Source organism: Rattus norvegicus, chromosome 9 (genome assembly GCF_021556685.1).
Source record: "Rattus norvegicus strain SHRSP/BbbUtx chromosome 9, alternate assembly SHRSP_T2T, whole genome shotgun sequence".
Classification (NCBI taxonomy): Eukaryota; Metazoa; Chordata; class Mammalia; order Rodentia; family Muridae; genus Rattus; species Rattus norvegicus.
This window is the reverse complement of record NC_141542.1, coordinates 126226071-126246615: the sequence shown is the minus strand read 5'-3', so window position 1 is coordinate 126246615 and position 20545 is coordinate 126226071. Positions and strand designations below refer to the sequence as shown.

Below are 20545 nucleotides of genomic sequence, written 5' to 3'. Positions count from 1 at the left end.
TAAGTCACCACACCCCCTCTAGTCATGTGCCCACGAGTGAGTCAGAGGTGTGAACTGAGTTTAAGTACTTACTCTACTTTTAATGGGACAGGCTGGTCTCAAGCAGTCCCCCTAAGCAGCAGGACTGACTGGCAAATACCACAGCACCACCAGGTTCAGGGTTCAACTTCTCTAATCAAGGAGCTGTGGTGACCAAGAAAAGGGCAGTAATTTTTAAGAACTGGAACATTTTGCTCTGATATGTATCATCACCAAGCAGCACCATTTAAATGACCAAATACTACTCTTGAATGGAGTCTGCGCGGAGGAATGCTCAAGTCTATTTTAATTCAGGTCTTGTTTCCCACACCTATCGCTTCATGAAAGTAAGTGGACACCTCAACTCCAGGCCTATGGTCGCAAGAGTGGCATTGTCTGGCCCCCATCCACTTTCTAAACACAATCTTGTGCTATTTACGATGGATGGAAGGAGGTACACAGGCAGGTACAGGGGTGAGGGCTCTCAGAGCATTAAACTGTTCAGAGGAAAACTCCACTGCCCTTATAATCAGACTATTTTCTAGGACAAAAATATAGACGCCCCTGCCCTCAAGATGTGTGGTTTTTGTGCCTCTTGTCAGGGAAAGCAGCAAACACAAAATTTTCATTTAAGGACGTGTGATCCAGCAGGTCTCCTGCCCAGGGGATGGGATGCCCAGGGAGGATGATGCCACACTAATTCTTGTCATCACCTATACGATGTGAGGTTGTGGTAACAGAGTATGTCCACTTTGTTAATCTGATGGAAACATCAGACTCTTACCTGCTGTGACCTGGGAAAGGTGGGGTATTATAGTTGAGTGCACTCCCAGAAGACTCTGAAGGTCTGGTGTGGGAACCAGATTGTAAGGAAGTGATGCACGGAAGAATCACTTCTTGACAGAAGCTACAAGGCTGACACAGTCCTTACGGTTGGCGCTTCACTGGAACCAGGCTTTACAAGTGAGTATCAGGAAGAGGCCCCTCCTTCAGACAAGCATGTCAGCAAAGACAAAGTGATGTGTACGTACGGCTGGTAACTGTAAGTGCCAATCTCGGGCACTGATGCGGTCAAATGTCCCTGAAGAAGGAGCCCAATGCACTCAGTTCACGTTAGTTTATTATTGTAACATTTTTGTGAACATCAAACACTGCACCAAAACATGAGCCGTTCATCTGAAGACAACTTCTGTACCACATTGAAGGTACTGCACTGATGTTTACAATTCATTACTGACGACTGAAAGCTGCTCAGTGGCTGCTCTCTAATAATCAAGTCCTTCATCAGCTGAGTGTAATTATTAAAAGGGAAGTCTTTCCTCTGCCTTCAAGTTTTGCATAAACCCCAGCGTGCTCTCAAACAAGGTTTCCCAGGGCTATGTGATAAACTCGCTCGTCACCTTAACCGCTTCTTCTCTCGGATGATGGCTTTGAAGAGCACTACAGAAGGCCGGACCCGCCCCATGGACAGGGGCTGCACAGGACAGAGGCTCCCTGCTGCTCAGCTGTGGTCCTGACCCACTCTAGGCTGTTTTAGCAGCTTTTGTTTTTACGTTACTACACCAACACATTTCTTTTTCCAACTGACTATGCAGATAGACCACAGGAAATGCAGTACTGATCATACGGTTACGTGTGTGTGCTCCAGGTCCACATGTACAACCTCCACAGGGAGAGCAGCCATCACTTCCACAGCAGTGGAAGTGCCAACACTCGACACCAGACACTAACATTAGACTGAACTGGAAAGACATGGGGCCGTAGTCACTGATGCAACACTGATGGAGGGACGGGTGGCTGGTCTGCCATAGTGTCTCTTCAGCATCACCTGTCACTGAAGACAAGGTGACACTGCAACAAGCCATCTAAGGGTTTGTGTGCAAACACACTTAAGGGCATCTCTCTTTCACAGAAAGAACAAATGTCATTTGTAACAAATGGCAATGGATTTTCAGCACAAACCTAACACTCATAACACTACAGTAACAGTAATCATCTACTTTCAGCAAGGAAGACTCCTTTAAATAAGGAAAGAGTTACATTCATTATCCTAAATATTCACTGATCAATGTGCAGTGACAAGTGTCGGGCTAACAGACACACAGACGGACAGAAAGACCAGCCACCCTCTCGGCACAGGCCAAGAGACCCAGAGCCTATGCTGGACCTTCTGAAGAGGCCCATGTGTCCAAAAAAAAAAAAAAAAAAAAAAGAGTTTGTCAGGAAAAGCAAACAGACTAGCTAGGTAAAAAGCTCCCTAAAGGACAAACAGAAGTGGTCTGAGAGAAAACATAAAAGACATTCTGTACCACGAGATCCTACCAAGCTCAGGTTAAGTACACAATTCTGCTTCCCTAAAGCGAAGATGTGCTACACCACCAAGGTACTGATGGCTTGGGCATCAAATCCCACGTGGCTGCTTTAATAGGATCTTATTTCACTAACCGGCAAGAATTTCACATAAACGTAACTGAGTTTCCCTACTACCTAACACAGATAACTCACGAAGGAGAAGTGAATTGTATGGGAAACATCAGCTGTGGAAGCCTGTGTGGCCCCTTCTCTGGGAGCATGTACCTTCAGGTTTGCCACTGAGAACTGTGCTTCACATGGTCCTTTTTTTCTTTAATTAAACATTGTCAACCATGGTCTCTGCATTCAACTGCAATACTGAAATGAGGCAGGGACACTCAACTCTCCAATCTGGAAAATAACCACCCCTTTTCTAAGCCAACTCTAGGCGAGCGTTATTTTGAGTGAAGCAAACTGAAGCCTGGTCAGGCCAGCCATCCAGCTGCAGGGCATGCAGGGTTGGAACAGCTTTAAGGGCGGCTCCCCCTCTGCTCAGAAGCCGCCACGGCCATCTTCCCAGGGGAGGTTGTGACTGAACCACTGAGGTCTCTGGAACGCCCTCCTTCAGTACTTCTCGATGTGAGCACTGCAGTGACTGTCCACACCCAGCTGGTCCCGGCTCTGCAGATCTGAGGACAAAACTCTCCCTGGTGCTGTGTGTTCCAACATTGACAAGCACTTAACTAGGCCAGTGTCTGGTGCTGCCAGCGAGGTGCAGCGAGGTGCAGGGGTAGCCCACTATCAACTGCATGAGGGTCAGAGCTGACAGGTGAATCAGGTGGGCTGGGCTCCTGCCGCGGTGCTCGCTCTCAACGGGCACTCAGTGCCCTCTCTCCCACGCCTCCATGGACTTCTTATGTGGCTGGAGTTCAAAGGACTGGTCAATGCCACCAGCCAAAGGCTTTTTCCTTAGCAAATCTGAAGCCCAGACTTTCAAAAATCCTGTCCTGAAATACCTGCCCCAAGGACCACCTAAGGCAGTGACAGTGTCAGAGAACAGGACTCCCAAGGCCCAAGGCAACTGCCCTACACTTCTGAGGAAAGCCACTGCCTCTCCTGTGATTTAAACCAAGGCCTCACTGTTACTCCAGACATGAAATATGCACCTGTTCTTCTGCTAGGTCATAACGACAACCTAAACGACTTCCTTCTCAGCGAGGAGATGGTGCTGCTAGGCTGCCTTCCCCCAACTTTACAGCCCACGCTGGCGCAGCTGGGCTCAAGGTGCTGGCGCTGCCTGCCTGGCACATGAAGCAGCTGTCCTAGTTCAGTGAGCAGGAGTGGAGGTGTCCGGAGGAGGACATGTACACACAGCTGGCAGCACTAACTGGATCTCTGCAGAAAGCCCTGTTTATAGAGAGAAACGATCCCAACTGACCAGTGGAGATTTTAACTCTTTACTTTGTGTAGTCATGTGCTGGTCTGTTCTTTTTGAGTTTCTGGTTTCTTCCTTTTTAAACTATGCAGCTGACCAGTGCACAGCACACAACTCCACAAGAGGCATGTGAGGCCCACAAGTAATGGAGCACAGGCTTCAGAGCACAGGCTTCTAATGCAGGCTGACTGCCCCTTACTCCTCTGTCTAGGTGCTGAGTGGTGGCTTAGGAAGCTGAAAGAAGGTGGCAGTGCCAGCTTCGGGGACTCTGTCCCTGTTCTGGAAAGCAGGTTCCTGTCAGCTCCTGGGTCTTCATCTGTAAGAGGGCCAGTGACCTTCCCTGCTGGGAGGTGAGTGACAGTGCCCCCACCTTGCCACAGGCCTTTTTCAAGCTAGGTCATCCAGGTCCACGTCAGGGATTGGGTCTCTCCAGTAGCAGAAGGAACTGAACTCTGGGCATGGGAAGGCAGAATTCTGTTCCTTATTGAGAAGTGGGAACACGTGTTCCACAAGCTCACTCAGCCTGTGATACCTGGAGGGAATCGAGCAAGAGACGCAGTTGTTACGTTACATTTGATATAAAACAAGGCCATGGTGTAAAGCTGACTCTTCAGATTAAAGGAGGGCTGCTTAGCACTTAGAGCCAGCACTGTCTCAGGGTCCAGACACAAACACAAACACTCCTTAAGCAGTTATCCACAAGGAACAGAACACTCAGAGATGTGCAGCTTTGCCCCTCAGGCTGTGCCCTGTCTTGGTCCTTATCTGTCCTCAGCTATAACCTGGTTGCAGGGTGCTGGCTGCAGCCGGAATGTACTTACGATGACTTGTTTCCTTTGGTCCTTTCTTGTATTAATTCACCCTTTGGATTCACAGTGAATATCCTACAGTCTGGAACTCCGACTTGTGTGTAAGCATAGACATCCTGCAGAAGAATTGACAACTTAGTTGGCTCCTCATAAGCCAAAACCATGACATCAACTGACAAGTGGAAATCTTTAGCCAAACCCAGAGTACACAGGAAGTCAGACAAGGGAACCAACACACCTTTAGGATACCTGAGATACGGAGAAATCCCCTATAGGATGCAGTACAAAAGGCAGAGAAGGGAACTCATGCCATGGTTCTGGTGTGGATTCAAGGGCATGAGAATAGTGGTTCTCAACCCCTTTGGGGAGTCAAATGACCCTTTCAAAGGAGTCGTATATAAGGTGTCTTACATATCAGATATTTACATTCTGATTCATAACAATATAAAAATGTAGTTATGAAATAGCAATGAAAATAATTTCATGGTTGGGGGCCACCACAACACAGGAATTGTATTTAAGGGTCATACAGCATTAGGAAGGTTGAGAACAACTGAATCGGAACTTAAGGCAGAGAGCCAGCTAGAATGTAGGCAGAACTGCCTGAGAAAATGTTGTAACTGGGGTTAGGGGTGGAGGAGGACATCCTTCTGTGTACAGTGCTGGGGTCAATAGGGAATGCAGGACTTCCCCAAACTGCTAGGGAATTTGAATAACCCTTGCCTCTAGTGCAGCTACTCAGGTGGCTAAGGCAAGAAGGCTGTCTATGCTACAGAATGACTTCAAGGCCAGCCTGGGTAAGTTTCCGAGATCTTATCTTAAAAAAAATTAAAACAGAGCTGGAGAGATGGCTCATTGTTAAGAGCACTTGATGCTCTTGCAGAAGAACCTGGGTTCGATTTCCAGCACCCATACAGTGACTCAAAACCATCTGTAACTCAAATTTTTAAAAAATTTAAGAAAGGGTAAAAGGGTTTGGGATAACACAGCTCAATGGCAGAGTGCATGCCTAGAATGTGCAAAGCTCTGAGCTCAATGGCCAGTCCAGGGTTGGGGGTATGAGGTGTATCTCAAGTGAAACCCCACTGGGCAGAAAGCCACTGACAGGGCTGGACCCTAAAATGCACCTCTTGAATTCTGCTCACACAGGATCCACACACAATACCACAGACACTTACGTTGGGACGGTTTCCAAAGGCAGCATAGAAGGGCTGCCTGGATGGGGCAAACAAGTTCTTAATATCATTCAGACACTCAATTTTGAACTTCTCTGGTTTCTTTTCTATCACTTCCCTAAAGACAAAAAGATACAATCACCAAATTGAAATGGTAGTTTTTTTAGAGTATGTTCTTGGATTTTCATGCTCACGGCCACCTACTTTCTTAATCCCTGGGCACTGTCGCATTCTTCCTTTTCTCTAGCCCAGTCTCCTGACAGAGTATGTGAGTGATAATCAGTGGAAAGAGATACACTTTACCTCATCGTCTCTGACTGAGCACTTCAGAGAGCCAGCAAATGGAAGAAAACAGACCCTGTCAGAGCTCTGCTCCCATAGCGCTGGGTAGCCCTGGGCTCCAGCACCCACCCCTGCCCACAAGAGGCCCAAGCATGCCCTCTGGAAAGCTACCTGTGGAAGGCAGAGAACAAGCTGCTGGGGGACAGCATCAGGGGGCCTCGAGGCAAGATTGTGCCCTTGTCATTGACCCAGTGTAAATAGCCACGGGTCATGTCGGCCATGCCGATGGCGCGTGCAGAACAGTACAGAAACTTGTAACCATTCCTAAAGACAACACACAGACACACAGCCTGGTTAGGTGCATCTTTTGGATAAAGAAAAGAATCTTTTTCTTTTATCAGATCCAAATCCAGGTCTTCTCATTTACTTTGAAAATCAATTACTGAACTTAGAAGGAAATCAGGACTACACACAACGGTGAAAAGGGGAACATGCAGAACGGATTAGGTCAAACTGCAAAGTCCCAAGAGTGTGCACTAGCTCAGAAAAAGACCCAAATGGACAAAACCGGACTCTCTTTATGGTATTTGCTGCAAAGGAATTATCCAAAAGGCCTTATTTTAAGGACATTTTGTTGGACAGTCACCATTCTCTGGGACAGGGAGTAAAGTCACATCTGAGTAGCTGACATATTCTGATTTCCTATCATGGTATTCTAAAATGGGCATTATATATCTCCTGATCCATGGACTGTGGACATGCTAAGACCCCAAAAAGGATGGCTAGGTTTTCCTTAAAAAACGGTCTTCTACACATGCCTGTGCCCAGTAAATACACTTAGTCGAAGCTACGCTGAGGCAGGACACTCGAGAATGGTACTTACTCATTGATGGAATGGTAGAGCCTAGCTATGCCCTGATGAGTCCAGTCTTTACCCAGCTGTGGGAGAATCTGTCCCAAAGCATCAGACCTGGCAAGAGGGGAGAAATAGAAGCAGACCCCAGAAATCCAACACATAAAGTCAGTCATTTTCCATACTGGCTGCTAATAAGCACTAAGTGGGGATGCAAGCTGTCTACGATGTTCCAGGATGGCCTTATTCTGATTCTGTGCAGCCGAAAGGCAGCCCTGTAATGGTGTGCCCCAAGGCACTCCTGACAACAGTGTAACAGGGAGTCCAGTATTTACTTTCAGAGATAATTTACCACCACATCTCCCCCCCCCCCGCATCCCTAAAATGCTAACAGTTTGTCTTCTTTGAACATTAGAATTTGGAGACCAAATAGTCAGATTTTGCATGTTAGTTTTGAGAATTCATTTGTATGGTTCCACACACCTCCTCTTCAGCCATAAAATGGCTTCACTTGGGCTGCTTCCAGGACATTGTAGGGCATATGGTTTAAAGGGCGCTCTTGCTACTGAGGATTAGGGCCTCCCCAACCCATGTCCTTCCTGCCACCCACAGGAGGCTTGAGCTTACTTGGTTATTGTTCCATCGATGTCAGAAATGATGACTTTGTCATTCCAGTTCCACAGGTAAATGGTACCCGCACACCGACAGGTGCCCTGATACTGGGTTGTGATACTGAATACAACATCATTGGGGCCATCGTGGAGTTTCAGTTTTGCCTTTTATAAAAAGCACAACATTAAGGAGAGCTTTAGTGTACTTTGGAACAGAGTTTAAAGCTTTAGAACAAAGCTCAGGGCACATGATTTCTTTGGTGTTAGCATGCAGTCTAGCCCAAACTCAAGCATGGTCACAACGTGCTGTTTTCTAACTCCAAGGACTTCCTGATGCCCCACACAAAACAAAGCCTCCCTCTCCTCCAAAACACCTGAAATTACTGCCCTGGCCACAGCCTCATACTCCACCCAGTAAAGCCTTGCACAGCATTGTAAATGTCGCTGCTCTGCTGCTATGAGTCCCAAGAGGCAGCTCCTGGTCCTGTGCTGAATGGGGAGTAACATTTACCAAAGCAGCCTGCTAAAAATACAGTCCTTGGTTTGCTTCGAGACACTGAGGCACAAGGTCTAGGTGGGGAGGAACCCATGCAACAAGCTCACCCGGTGTGGGGGTGCTGCTCCCCTAGTGAGGGGACGCTTACGCAAACACAACTCTAGTGCATAACACTTACTATCTGGTCCGAGGACAGTCGGAGAGACTTCTTATATGAGGCTGTTCCACAGTGACTCAATGTCTCCATCGAGATGGGGTCAACTTTGATGGTTTCTTCTAACTCCTGTGACCCCTCGTCACTAGAAGTGTCATTCTCTGCAGGTCTATCCAACATCAAACTAGTTACAAAGTTATCGTACCTGACTGATGAGAGCTTTTATAATTTAGGACAAGAAAATAGACAAGGGCCACATGTCCATAATCCTAGCCCACAGAAGGCTAAGGCAGAAGCAGAAGGAACCGTTCAAGCCTGGGTACATAGGAAGACTTGGTCTCAAAACAAAACCCTTTAACCCTTTCTAGGCCAGCAGGAACTGTTTCCACTACCACTTACCCACATCCATTTACTCATGCCATAACTACTGGCAGCATCACAGATGTAGAAGACCACCATCTTCCTCCTCCTTTTAAGCGGTAGGCAGTTACTTCTCTATCTTTTAAAATACCCTTAGCAGAATGAGAGCAGGCAGACTGCATGCCACTCTCCGGACACAGCAGGGAATATTCTAATGTTAGCAAACTCATGTTATACTCCTTCTCAAGGAGAAAGAATACGGAGGAGATAAACTAGGATTGCCATCATCACATGGGGTTGGAAATGCTAATTCAGGAGCATACAACATGCTCAACTTTTCTCAGGCTCAGCCAACTCAAATGCCCAAATGAAAGGACAGTGCATGGGAGCAGAGATACAGGACAGCAGCTCTGATTAAGTCCAAGATCCCTTCCCAAAGTTCTGCCTTTCCTAGCAGCCTGGCTCTGTCAGAGGCACAGCAGTTACTGATGTGTGTATTTAGCCCTGTAACCTGGGAAAGGCAGCTCATAACTACCAAGAGGCGACATCAAGCCACTTCATGATACCTCTCTACAGGAAGAAGGTATCTCTGGCTACATGCTTAGCAGAATTGCTTTATCAGTTGAGTGTAAATTGACAAGTGCTGTGAGGTGGGAGAAAGCACAGGGACTCACCTGGCACTGACGGGCTCCTCAGTACCGGAAGGCAGGTCATTTGCTGGAGGGACCTCAGATTTCCCCTCCTTGGTCTCCGGCAACTGCAAAGAAAGATACTGTCAACGTACAATGTCTCCAGACTTCCGCTGCAGTCCTTGATAGGAAACAGAATCTCAATACATGACTGGAAACGAGATATTTTTCTACTTGTAGCTTGAAGGGCAGAAATCATATTATTCTGCTTATAAAAAGCTGTCCTTGGGGAACTAGTTGGGAACTTTAATAGTACTGTGATAAAACACAACATATAACTGGCCCAATGACAACCTGAACTGCCCTGCAGAAGGGAGAGAGGCAACCAGCGGCCACACTGATATACGCATGGTATAATTTGGTGAAGCAGGACTAACTTTTTGCTATCTGAAAAGCAACAGGTAAAACTCCCAGAATCCTCTCCCTTTGAAGGCTTTGGAAAGTGAAGACTCACTGAGTGTGGGTCTCTGAACAAGCCTTCTCTTCTGCTCTCTGCTAAACGGGATACTCCTCATGTCTGCATGGGGATTTGTGGAGGATAAGCGCTTACTCATGCTGGAGACGTGACACGGAAGTAGAAAGAGCAGAGCTCTGGGGTCAAGGTCAAAGTCAGCCCCAGGTCCACCCAGCTCTATGCTAAAAGTCCAACCTCCCCCCAAAACAGCCATTCAACCATCTCCATCGCTTTACTGGAAAAAGCAGCAGTGTAGTGCAGTGACCCTCAGAGGCCCTGAATGCTGTCACTACAAACAGTGCCTGTGGCCTGCCCTCTTATGAGTGGCAGAAAGAGCTGCTTTGAAATCATCAGATTCATTACCTGTTTGGTCATGCTTTCTTTCTTTCGCCAAAACCACCACCGGCCAGATTTCTTCGGCATCTTGTCTTTAACCCAGGACTCGACTGTGGCCTGCCGGAGTTTAGGGCAGTGTATAAGACCAAGGGTTCTAAATCACTGCATCCTCACCACAGTGTCCTGTAGACAGTGCCTTACTACAGAGTGACAAGGACCAGCCTTGTCTAGGCCTGGGTTCCTAGAGGGGTGTTTGGGAGCAGCAAAAAGAGATGACTCAAAGTCAAATCGTGGGTCCTCGCTGGTAGCCTAGGTCCTGCTGAAAGGACTTTCTATTTCTAGACTGCTCTCTGTGCTCTGCTCTTTTTTTTTTTTTTTTTTTTTAAATTGCTTTCCTAAAAACTCTCTGGTTGAGACAGCTAGTTTTCTGCTTGAGATAGCTCTCTCTGCTAGTAAAAATTCTAAAAGCTATCTGTGTAACTCATGGGTTTTCTGACCAGAGTCAGAAAAGTTGCTATAAAAAATTCTTGATCTTCCAACCAAGTCAGAAATCTTGTTAGAAAAAATTCTAAAAGTAATCCTTGGGTTTTCTGATCAAAATCAGAAAGCAGAAAAATTCTCAAAGAGCTGTGTTTGCTTTCCATGGGTTTTCCAACTAAAATCAGAAACCCTGTTAGAAAAATTCTTGAAGAGCTGTTTCCACTCTCCAGATATCAGACAGCTTAGCTCCTGCCAGAGGAAAAAAGGAAAAAAGGAAACAAGTACTATTGCTTTCAAGCTCATCTCAAGCAGACCAAAAGTCCCGTTTTTTACTTACATATTAATTCAGTTTTTTATGCCAGGTTCCCTTTTGATTATTTTATGAGCCAGCATCCCATGACCCCAGTCACTTAATTCTCAGGAGACAGCAAGCACACATTTCCTTTTAACATGCAAAAGAATTCAGAGACCTGCCTGGCTCTGTCACCCACCCGTGCTAAGTTAGCTGGGTGGGACCCATCCTCAAATTACCATTCCTACTATACCTGGGGCCTGGACAACTTGTGTCCCAGGCTGACCTTAAACTCAGGAATCTGCCTGTCTTTGTATCTTTCTGACAAGCTGGCTCATTAATACAGCTGCCTCTGTTCCTTCAGATTCATGAAGCCCCTCATACAATTCGTATTGTATCCTTATATTTTTGCACAGTTGAGAAATTACTTATTTTTGAACTCACATTCACAGCCTTTAAGGGCTATCCTGAAGGTCCCAGTCTGTACCATTTTGCTGAGACATTAAGATATACCTTCACCTCCCAGACTCAGGCTGTTTCAGATTAACATGGAGTCACTAATCTTAACAAAGAAGACATTCCTTGAAAAAATGTAGAGAGCTTTTGGGGTTACTTGGCAGGAATTTGACACTGGGCCAGGACAAAGAAGTAAGTCTCAAGGCTGGAGAGATGGCGCAGCTGTTCAGAGGTCCTGAGTTCAATTCCCAGCAGCCACATGGTGGCTCACAATTATCTGTAATGAGATCTGATATCCTCGTCTGGTGTATTGGAAGACAGCTACAGTGTACTTATATATAATAAATCTTAAAAAAAAAAAAAAGAAGTAGGCTTCAGGCAAGAATCTGACTTTGGGCTAGGACGGGGAGGTAGGCCCTTAGAAGCAGTGATCACAGGACTTTGTTTATTGCTTTCTTGTTCCTTAACCTAGAACTGACCTTAGTACTTGCATGTAATTAGAATGGTGTAAATCAGATTGGGAAAAAACAAACCACCTCAGCCTCGCCTCAGCACTGGCTGGGGTCATGCTACAGTGCTGTCTAACAGTCTTTTTCATTAATCCTCTCCCTCCTGCCCTGGAGAACCTGCTGACTGACCGTGCTGGCTTGGTCGAAGGAAGGATGCAAACATGTGCATTATCACACAGACGAGCCTTGTGCCCATGGAAGCCAATGACACTCTTGAAGGCCATGTCACTGGCCCTGTCCTCCTCGGGGCAGGAACCGTGTCACTCTGTCCCATCAAGGCCTCACACCACCAAACCGCCCTGGGGCTTTACCATTTCCAAAGGCGTTCACTGCTGCCTTCCCTTCTCAGCTCCTGAGAGCACTACACGGGTTAGGGAGGTGTGCAGAGAATCACTCGTTCTTGTAGAATCTGGCACGGCCTTGGTGGGGCAAATATAGTAATTTGCCTTAGATTTGATCTCTGATATAAAATATTAAATTTAAGGCCTTGAATAGAACCCACAAATACAGGATGTAAACTCTGTTGTACGTCACAGATTAAACTCTGACTGTTTACGTCACAGATTCTTTGAAGATTTCAAATGTGACCACTCACCTTAGGCAGACTCTTCTGAAATACCTGTAAGCTAAGGATCATGGGAGCAGCCAACGCCCAGTTGTAGTAACTGTGAGAAACAAAATTGAGCAAAACCATTACACAGAGGTGTCAGAAGCAGAGCAGGGTTGGGAAGGACAGTCAGAGGCAGGGAGGGCTGGAAGACCAGAGGAAAGGGAAAGAATGACACCAAATTGTTTATTCTTTCCAATAACAAGAGGAACAACTATATTTGAAGACTTGCTTTAAACCAAACTTCTCTGGACTGAGAAACCCACAGAAAAGAGTAACAGTGTCTCAAGGACTTGGTCACCAATAACCTGAAGCTCGGCCTCACAGCCCATTCTGTTGGCTCACTTGTGGGATCACACACTTTAAAGGCGGGAAACGGTGGCAGTTAAATGTTGTGGAGATCTCGGCAATGGTCGAAGCATCAGCATTTACCGGTTATAGATCCGGATCACAAGGTTCGGGTTGTCGATAAGGCCAGGGTTCTCTGCAAACTCGTGGTACGTGATGATGTGCTCCATGAACTTCTCTGTAAAGCAAACAGCGGGCAGGTGAGTGTGGCGGTGAGTGCACGGCCCCTGCAGGGTGCTCACCTGCTCTGTGCTGAAGGATTGTGGGCCTAGAGAAAGCCAAGCTTCCCATACTGGTCAAGAGATGCTTCCACATTTTTAGGACTCGAACAAACTAAACCCCGACACTTGTGTTTTATAACATTTTATAACATGCACTTGTGTTTTATAACATTTTATAACATGCACCCTGTTCCATTTTGAGGCAGTTCTAGGGCTGTGTTCACCCAGTTTCTCTCTTCTACAAATCTTCAGTTCTCTGAAGGGGAGGAGGCAGGACAGTGCTAAAGTGATGGTGCTAGTCATGGGAAAGAAATCTTGTCTCTTGGAAACAGCCATCACAGGTCAGTGAAAAACTAAGAAAAATTAATTTAAAATGAATACGAAGTTGCCAGAGGCAGGAATACTGTGGGAACCAGATCTGTCTGACTACACAGTTCAACGTGAGCAACGTGGTTCAGGGTTAGACCAAATCAAGATGGACATGTGCAGCTAAGGCACTGCTGAGTGACTAACTGCTCCATACTTAACACAGAGGTGGAGCACGGAGATGTAAGAATGTGGGGCAGACATCTTTCAGGCAGGAGACGGAGGTAATCCCACTCTTTTGCTACTGTCTAGTTGGTGAACAGCCACTGTCCCACAGTTTGAGTCCTGGTGCTTGTCAGGAAGGCAGCTGGGAAAGCCCCACAGGGAGTTCAGCAATGTTTACACACAAGCAGGATCAATGCAGTGTGACCCCACCTTGCTGCTCTCAGAGACCATAGCCTGTGAGTTACCAAATTCTGAATGTGAAATCATTCAAGATCGAGGTGCTCACAAAACCTTCCCACACAAAGGCACTTCTGAGGCTCTAAGGGTATGGGGAAAAGTACCCAATGCTCACAAGGCCAGTCAGGAATTTAGACGGCATTCAATGTTTCAAAGTATATTTCTCATTAGATTTCTCTCTCATACCAGCAATCTATTGAATTAGATTTGGGCAGAAGACAGACTTTAAATCACAAGTGATGGCCAGGCATGGCTATCCGGCCTACCTTTAGAAATCTCTCCATTCTCACTGAGGCCTCCACAGAGGGAGAGAGTTACATCAGGCAAGTCCATGGCAGAATCCGAGAGGCATTCGGTGCCACTGTCTGCAGCTGCACTTCCCACAGATTGTGGGGACTGAGAACCAGAGAATGTGTCAGACTCAGGCCACTGCCTAGAACCCGGATCGGTGTCACTGTGGCAGAGGGAAGGAAGGAGGAGGAGGAGACAGAAGTGCTTATTCTATCGTGACTTCTTATATTTTTGGCTTAGTGTATGGTCCTCTAGGGTTTCAAATAAAACAGCTTATCCCCTAAGATGAATAGTCAGAAAATTGAATATAACACACACACACACACACACACACACACACACACACACACACACACACACACACACACACACACACACACACGTGTGCCTTCCTGAGCTGCAGTCTTGCCATCGGGGCCAGGCTGGCCAACAAGAGAGCACCTGGATTTATCTACCTGCTTCTACCATTCGGTGCTGAAGTTACAGGCGTGTGAAGCAGCCACACCTTTCTTTGTGTGTGGATTGGTGATTTGAACTCAGGGTCCATGTTGTGGGTTGCTGTCTATATGGAGGTGAGAGCAGGCACAAGATAAGGCAAGAACCTGTGATTGGGCAGTGAAAAAGGAAGGTGGGCTGAGAATTTTAGAGACATGGCAGAGAGAGAGGGGAAGGAAGATAGAGGAAGAGAAAGATGATTCAGATTCCGTGTGGCTTTAAATGGATGACACTGAGTGTCTTACAAGGGACGGATGATTACAGGACAATTTGTCTTATCTAGGCGGGCAGTTTATATCAATATCCATTGGCTCTGAGTTCATTGTGGGGACGTTTGGTGGGGTGAGAATTTACTGATATAAATCTGATTGATAAATTACAAGCCTCTAGAGTTTTGATTTTAACGGGTTGGGTTACAGGGATTGTGACAGCTAACCACAGGGGGTGGATAGCTAGAAATGTGAGCAGGAGAGAGAACCAAGAGATGGGTGGTCACTGCATGCGGCTGGCCATGGAAGCGGCGAGACTGAGAAGGCCAGAGAGTAGCTGGCCCTAGTGTGGGATGGTATATTTTTTATTGTCATACACAAAATATGTTACCATAGAAAAGTGGTCTTATCCACCAAGCCATCTTCCCAGTGACCCCGCTCTCTAGATTTTTAATGTAGTGTCTAAAACTCTAAATGACATTAGTAAGAATGTGAATAGGAAAAACTTAACTGTGTATGTAGAAAACAGTTCATAATGGTACCAGACTTTCAACTGGGGCCTTCCTGGCTGTATTACAGGAGGAAAGGAATTATAAGCACTAATTTAAATTGCCACTATGAAATAACAGGACAGTTATGAAAAATCTGACATTTGGAAGTGCTTGGACCCTGCACTCCAGGAGAGAAGTGTGGCGATAGGCAGAGTCTGGAGAGAACTACTGATATTCTTTCAGCAAACTGCTCCCCCAACGTAGGCATTTCCTAAACTCATCTTGATACTCTAAAACTAAACTAATTTAAAAAGGCATAAATTACTCCAGAAAAAGTATGCAGAAGGCCAGGCCTTCTAGACAATGACGACTGTTCTCAGCACTGAGGACTGGGACACTACTATTCCTACTCTTCTAAATGAGGCACAGAAAGTTCTGTGCTAGGAGGTGAGTGCATTGCAAACCCTTTGTAATGGAACACAAATGTAAAAAAAGGAAACAGCGCACTGTATCTCTTACTTACAACCATTAACTATTTTAAACTTTAGTGAGTTTTTAGCATAATACTTGATATGTTCAGATTGATCCTAGAGGCTGGGAAAAAATTTAATACTGGGAATTGAACTCAGGACCCTAAGCAGGCATCTGGTCACTAAATCACATCCTAACACAAGAAGGCGAGACTCTTAAAGTTTTATTAAAGCAAGACAAAGCACGGCACATCTGGTGAGACCAACATGAACTTCTGGAAACAAAAAACAAAACAAAATAAAAACAAACCTAAAGGTGGAGTTGTAGGGATGGCAGCATGCAGATACGCAGACATGTTCAGATTCAGAAGAAGTTCTAGGTTTGGGGAAGTTGTCTCTTAATTGTAATGCACACCTCCAGACAGACAGGAACTGATGGAGAAATGGTCTCTTCACTAAAAAGGGTTAGAGAGCCACACCCAGCGAGCTGGCAGAGCAGCAAACCCATGCTGGGAGGGAGGGGCAGAGAGGCAACCCCACACCTGGGTGAGAAGAGAAGGTGGCTGTGTACTCTTTAACTCCTGCACTGTCTTTCCTGGGCTCCTGAGACAGAAGACTCCTGTTTGGGGGACTCCATTGGCACTGGTGCTGGAACAAACATGCTCCCCAAGCTTTATCAGTTGCAGCAGCTGGTGTCACCCTACCAGTAACATGTCAACATGAGGGGTGCCCCTCTGACTCAGCGAGCTGCCAGACCCACAGGGATGATGGGACATGTGTGAAAGTCTAGCTGTATAAACTATGACAATTTAGTAATACAGAGGGTGACAAGCATGACAAAGCACAATTATGACAGGCCCCAGTAGTCAGTCCTCAAGCTAAGTGTAGCTAATGAACAGACAGCAACCTTAACCAGTAAAACTATTACCCAGTACAGTGATATCTCAGCCCTTTCTTTTTGAGACCAGGTTTCTCTATTATATAGCTTGGTACAGCTATCCTGAAACTGGCTATGTAGACCAGGCTGGCCTCTAACTCAAGAGTCACAGAGATCTATCAGGTTTTGCTTCCCAAGCACTGGATTTGAAGTGTGTGCCACCATGCAAGTCTGGCCTTGCATCCTATTTCCTTGAGTGAAAGTGAAAGGATTGGGAAATATGAGACAAAGTCACAAATCAATCAGTCAGTCTATCTATCTATCTATCTATCTATCTATCTATCTATCTATCTATCTATCTTGTTTTCGAGACAGGGTTTCTCTATCTATCTATCTATCTTGTTTTCGAGACAGGGTCTGTCTGTCTGTCTATCTATCTATCTATCTATCTATCTATCTATCTATCTATCTATCTTGTTTTCGAGACAGGGTTTCTCTATGTAGCCTTGGCTGTCCTAGAGTTGCTCTGTAGACAAGGCTGGCCTTGAACTCAGAGATTCACCTGCCTCTGCCTCCCAAGTGCCAGAATTAAAGGTGTCTGCCACCACCGCCAAACCTGGGAAAGTCACAATTCTAAGAGATTACATTTGAATTTTTCCACCCTTAAAAAACTGGAGTAATTCAATTCTTCCATTAAAAAACCCATTATTGCAAATGAAGTATGTGGTATTTTAGGATAAGCTGGGGTGTAGAGTTAGGAAGGAATTTTAAGAATCTCCCCAAAAATGTCAAAAAGTGTGGTAAAAAAAATCTTAAATATATTTATGTCAATCTCACTTTTTCATTCCAAGTAAAAATGAAGTATGTCTTCCCAATAACTTATTTAAAATAACATAGTTGTGTATAAGGCTCAGAAGATTCAAGCCACCATTCCTGAGAAGAAAACAGTTTAATACCCAGTGTATTAAGAAGTAAAAGAGCGGGGCAGGGGATTTAGCTCAGTGGTAGAGCGCTTGCCTAGCAAGCGAAAGGCCCTGGGTTCGGTCCCCAGCTCCGAAAAAAAGAAAAAAAAAAAGAAAAAAAGAAAGAAGTAAGAGAACCTAGGAAGACAGTCAGTGTACACTGTGTTAACAAAGGTGGGTCACGGTCCTGTGACTCGGTCGGAACTGTGAGCAACTCGAGACGCAGGGTCCCCTGCAATGGGGCCTTACATGACCAAGTTCAGAAGTGGCTTCATACTTCAAAGGAGTGAAGAAATTCTTGGTAAAATGCTTGCAAACTGAAATGTACTATTTTAAAATATATAATTACAAAAAAACAAATGCAAAAATTTCCTCGAGCATATTCAGTTTGTTAACTGTAGAGAACACACTAAACTAGGGCTCCAAGATGGCTTAGCAGGCAAAAGTGCTCACTGTGGGCCTGACAACCTCAGATTGACCCCTGACCCCTGGAACCCACACGGGAGAGGGAAACCAGACTCCCCTGTCCTCTGCACAAGGAACACAAATGTGTACACACACACACACACACACACACACACACACACACACACACAGAGGAGGTGGGGATTAAATTCTAAAGTCAAATACTTTTATGTGATTTCCACTTGTCTTTCTCAACCAAAGCTTCCAAACTTTCAAGTCACTAGTGTTAAAACAACACACACTATTTATGAGCTTTCTAGAACCGGAAGCAATAAGCAAATTTGGCTAAAAGACAGTCACTCTCTTCCTTTTGCTCAGAATATCTCAAGCTGTTCACTCCTCAATGTATGAGCATACACTACCTTTTAGGGAAATAGAGAGCTGCCACTTCAGGCTCAAGAGCCTTTAAGTCATCAAGGTAAATGTCATCAGGTCCCTGGTGCTGGCTTCTTTTGTGAACACCTGTTGTTACAACAAAAACATAAGGAGGTAAGAATTTATTCTCTACTTACAATTCTGTGGTAAAATAAAGTTTTCTAAGCAAGATGGATCACTATGTGCCTAAAGCAAGGCCTGGGAATCAAGCCCTATCCTGTTTTCTACCTTGTCTCTCCTCTCCTCTCCTCTCCTCTCCTCTCCTCTCCTCTCCTCTCCTCTCCTCTCCTCTCCTCTCCTCTCCTCTCCTCTCCTCTCCTCTCCTCTCCCTCTCCATCCCCTCCTCTCTCTCTCCCTCTCCTCTCCTCTCCTCTCCTCTCCTCTCTCTCTCCCTCTCCTCCTCTCTCTCTCCCTCTCCTCCTCCCCCCTCCCCCTCTCAGTACTATAGCTATACGGAGAGCAGCAGACCTGGGTAGCATGTCCTGGGTACTTGAGAGTGAAATGTCATGATGTCTAGAACTTGCTTTCTGTTTCTCAGTCAAGATATGGCAGAGAAACAGTCGTGCACTGTACCACATGATGACACTTTAGTGAATACAGAGACAATGGTGGTCCCAAAACACTATAGTGCACCTGAAAATGGCTACCACCTAGTGACACCATGGCTTCTATAGCATCTTAGGGTAGCACGTTTGCCATGATGGTAAACACACCCATGGCACTGTCACTCCTATGTCAGCATGTGCATCCAACTGTGTACAGTGTCTTGGTAATGGTAACAGACATACATTTATTACAGGGCACACTCCCATCTCTCTACTGATGCACTGGTGTGTCATTCTATACTGGCAGCTTCATTATTTCATGTTCCCTGCGTCTCCCAATTGCAACAAGAAGCCAGGTCACATACACGGCTTAAAAACCCTATGATGTTCACACATACTAAACTGCCTAAGGACACACTTCTCAGACAATATCCCTGCCACTAAGTGACGTACCACAGTATGTATAAAACTTTCATAATCAAGTGGGGGGGGAATAAAGCCAGAAATGGTAGGAACCCTTCTGAGCTCCCATGTCTATAAATTCCTAAACAACGTCCTGTTATCAAAACCAAGCCTCTAGCAAACGAGAACTGGTTATGCACCCCATAACAGTTCTTAGAGCAGAACAAACACTGTGTGGATTCTGGTGAGAGCCACCATCAGCTATGTGTCAGACTTGGCCACAAACACCCTGGACAGCCACATTCTTAGTTCAAACAACTTATTTCTGTATGATCTGAGCCTGTGTTCGTTTGTGATAACGGAATGTTTGATTGTTTTCCCCCTCCTTCAAAGTGAAGCAGTTATTCAGCAAGCTAACATTCAGAGTGTAGTTTCTGGCTCTCACTGGGTAACTATCTTTTAGCAACCAGCCTGATCTAAGACAACTGATGTAGAGTGAGTACATGGTAAGGGCCGGACTGCTCAGTCTGCACACAAGTTTTGGAGGAAAATTACTGAAAGAAAGCAGGAATAATCAGTGGACACTTAAAATTTTTTCATTTATTTTAGGTGTATGCATGTTTTGCCTGATATATGGCTGTGTGTCTGGTGCCTACATAGGCCAGAAGAGGGCACTGGGTCCCCTGGAACTGGAGTAACAGTCACAAGCTGCCACATAGACACTGGGAATAAACCCAGGTCCTCTGGAAAAGCAGCCCATGCTCTCAGCCATTGACTCATCTCTCTAGCCCCTAGTAGACATTTGCTTTTAAACCATACAAAACCTATAAAAGTTAAGCAAATGTCTGAGAAAACACTTTTTCTCTGTTCCATTCTTATTTCTACTTAAGTAAAAGGTCATTTACGATTTCATTCACTGACATTCACAGCTAATAATTCAAGACAGCACGTGAATCTCGGTAGGACCTTAGTGTAAAAGCACACAGTCAGTATGCTCATGGAAGACACATGGTTTCTGTGTGTTGACAATGGTACTGTCACTGTGCTCGCTCATCAATGGAACTCATTCATTTACTTCTTACCAAGTACTCCTTAAAAGCCTCCTGAGTGTTAACTCAGAAGACCAAAGCAAAAGTGAGGAAGTTTAAAGTTTTGTTTTGGTGGAATTTAGAGATCAAGAGAAGCCACAATCGATAAGTCAACTCAATGAAGTTTGGAACAGGTTCTTACTGGAGAGCACAAACACAAAGGGCTATCACATGGCACTTGAAACCCGGAGACAACATACCAACTATACTGATGGGCTATCACCTGGTAC

The 20545-nt window shown here is 45.5% G+C and overlaps 1 protein-coding gene and 1 non-coding gene across 12 annotated transcripts in view; both read right to left on the bottom strand.

The window, feature by feature from the left end:
* Nucleotides 1–1120: 1120 nt before the first annotated feature.
* Lpin2 (lipin 2) overlaps nt 1121–20545 on the bottom strand; it is a 74292-nt gene continuing 54867 nt past the window's right edge. For 8 of the 11 annotated variants that reach the window (NM_001437703.1, NM_001437702.1, XM_087566548.1 and 5 more), the window contains 13 exon segments: nt 1121–4277; nt 4567–4670; nt 5733–5847; nt 6183–6335; nt 6895–6981; nt 7492–7640; nt 8150–8294; nt 9160–9242; nt 9992–10081; nt 12297–12366; nt 12741–12834; nt 13912–14099; nt 18268–18367. In NM_001437703.1, coding sequence (NP_001424632.1) covers nt 4133–4277; nt 4567–4670; nt 5733–5847; nt 6183–6335; nt 6895–6981; nt 7492–7640; nt 8150–8294; nt 9160–9242; nt 9992–10081; nt 12297–12366; nt 12741–12834; nt 13912–14099; nt 18268–18367 — 1523 coding nt within the window. In that variant the 3' untranslated portion in view covers nt 1121–4132. 11 annotated transcript variants of the gene reach the window in all.
* On the bottom strand, nt 10607–10669 carry LOC120094877 (U7 small nuclear RNA). The gene has a single exon (XR_015630008.1). It is a non-coding gene; the product is annotated as a U7 small nuclear RNA (small nuclear RNA).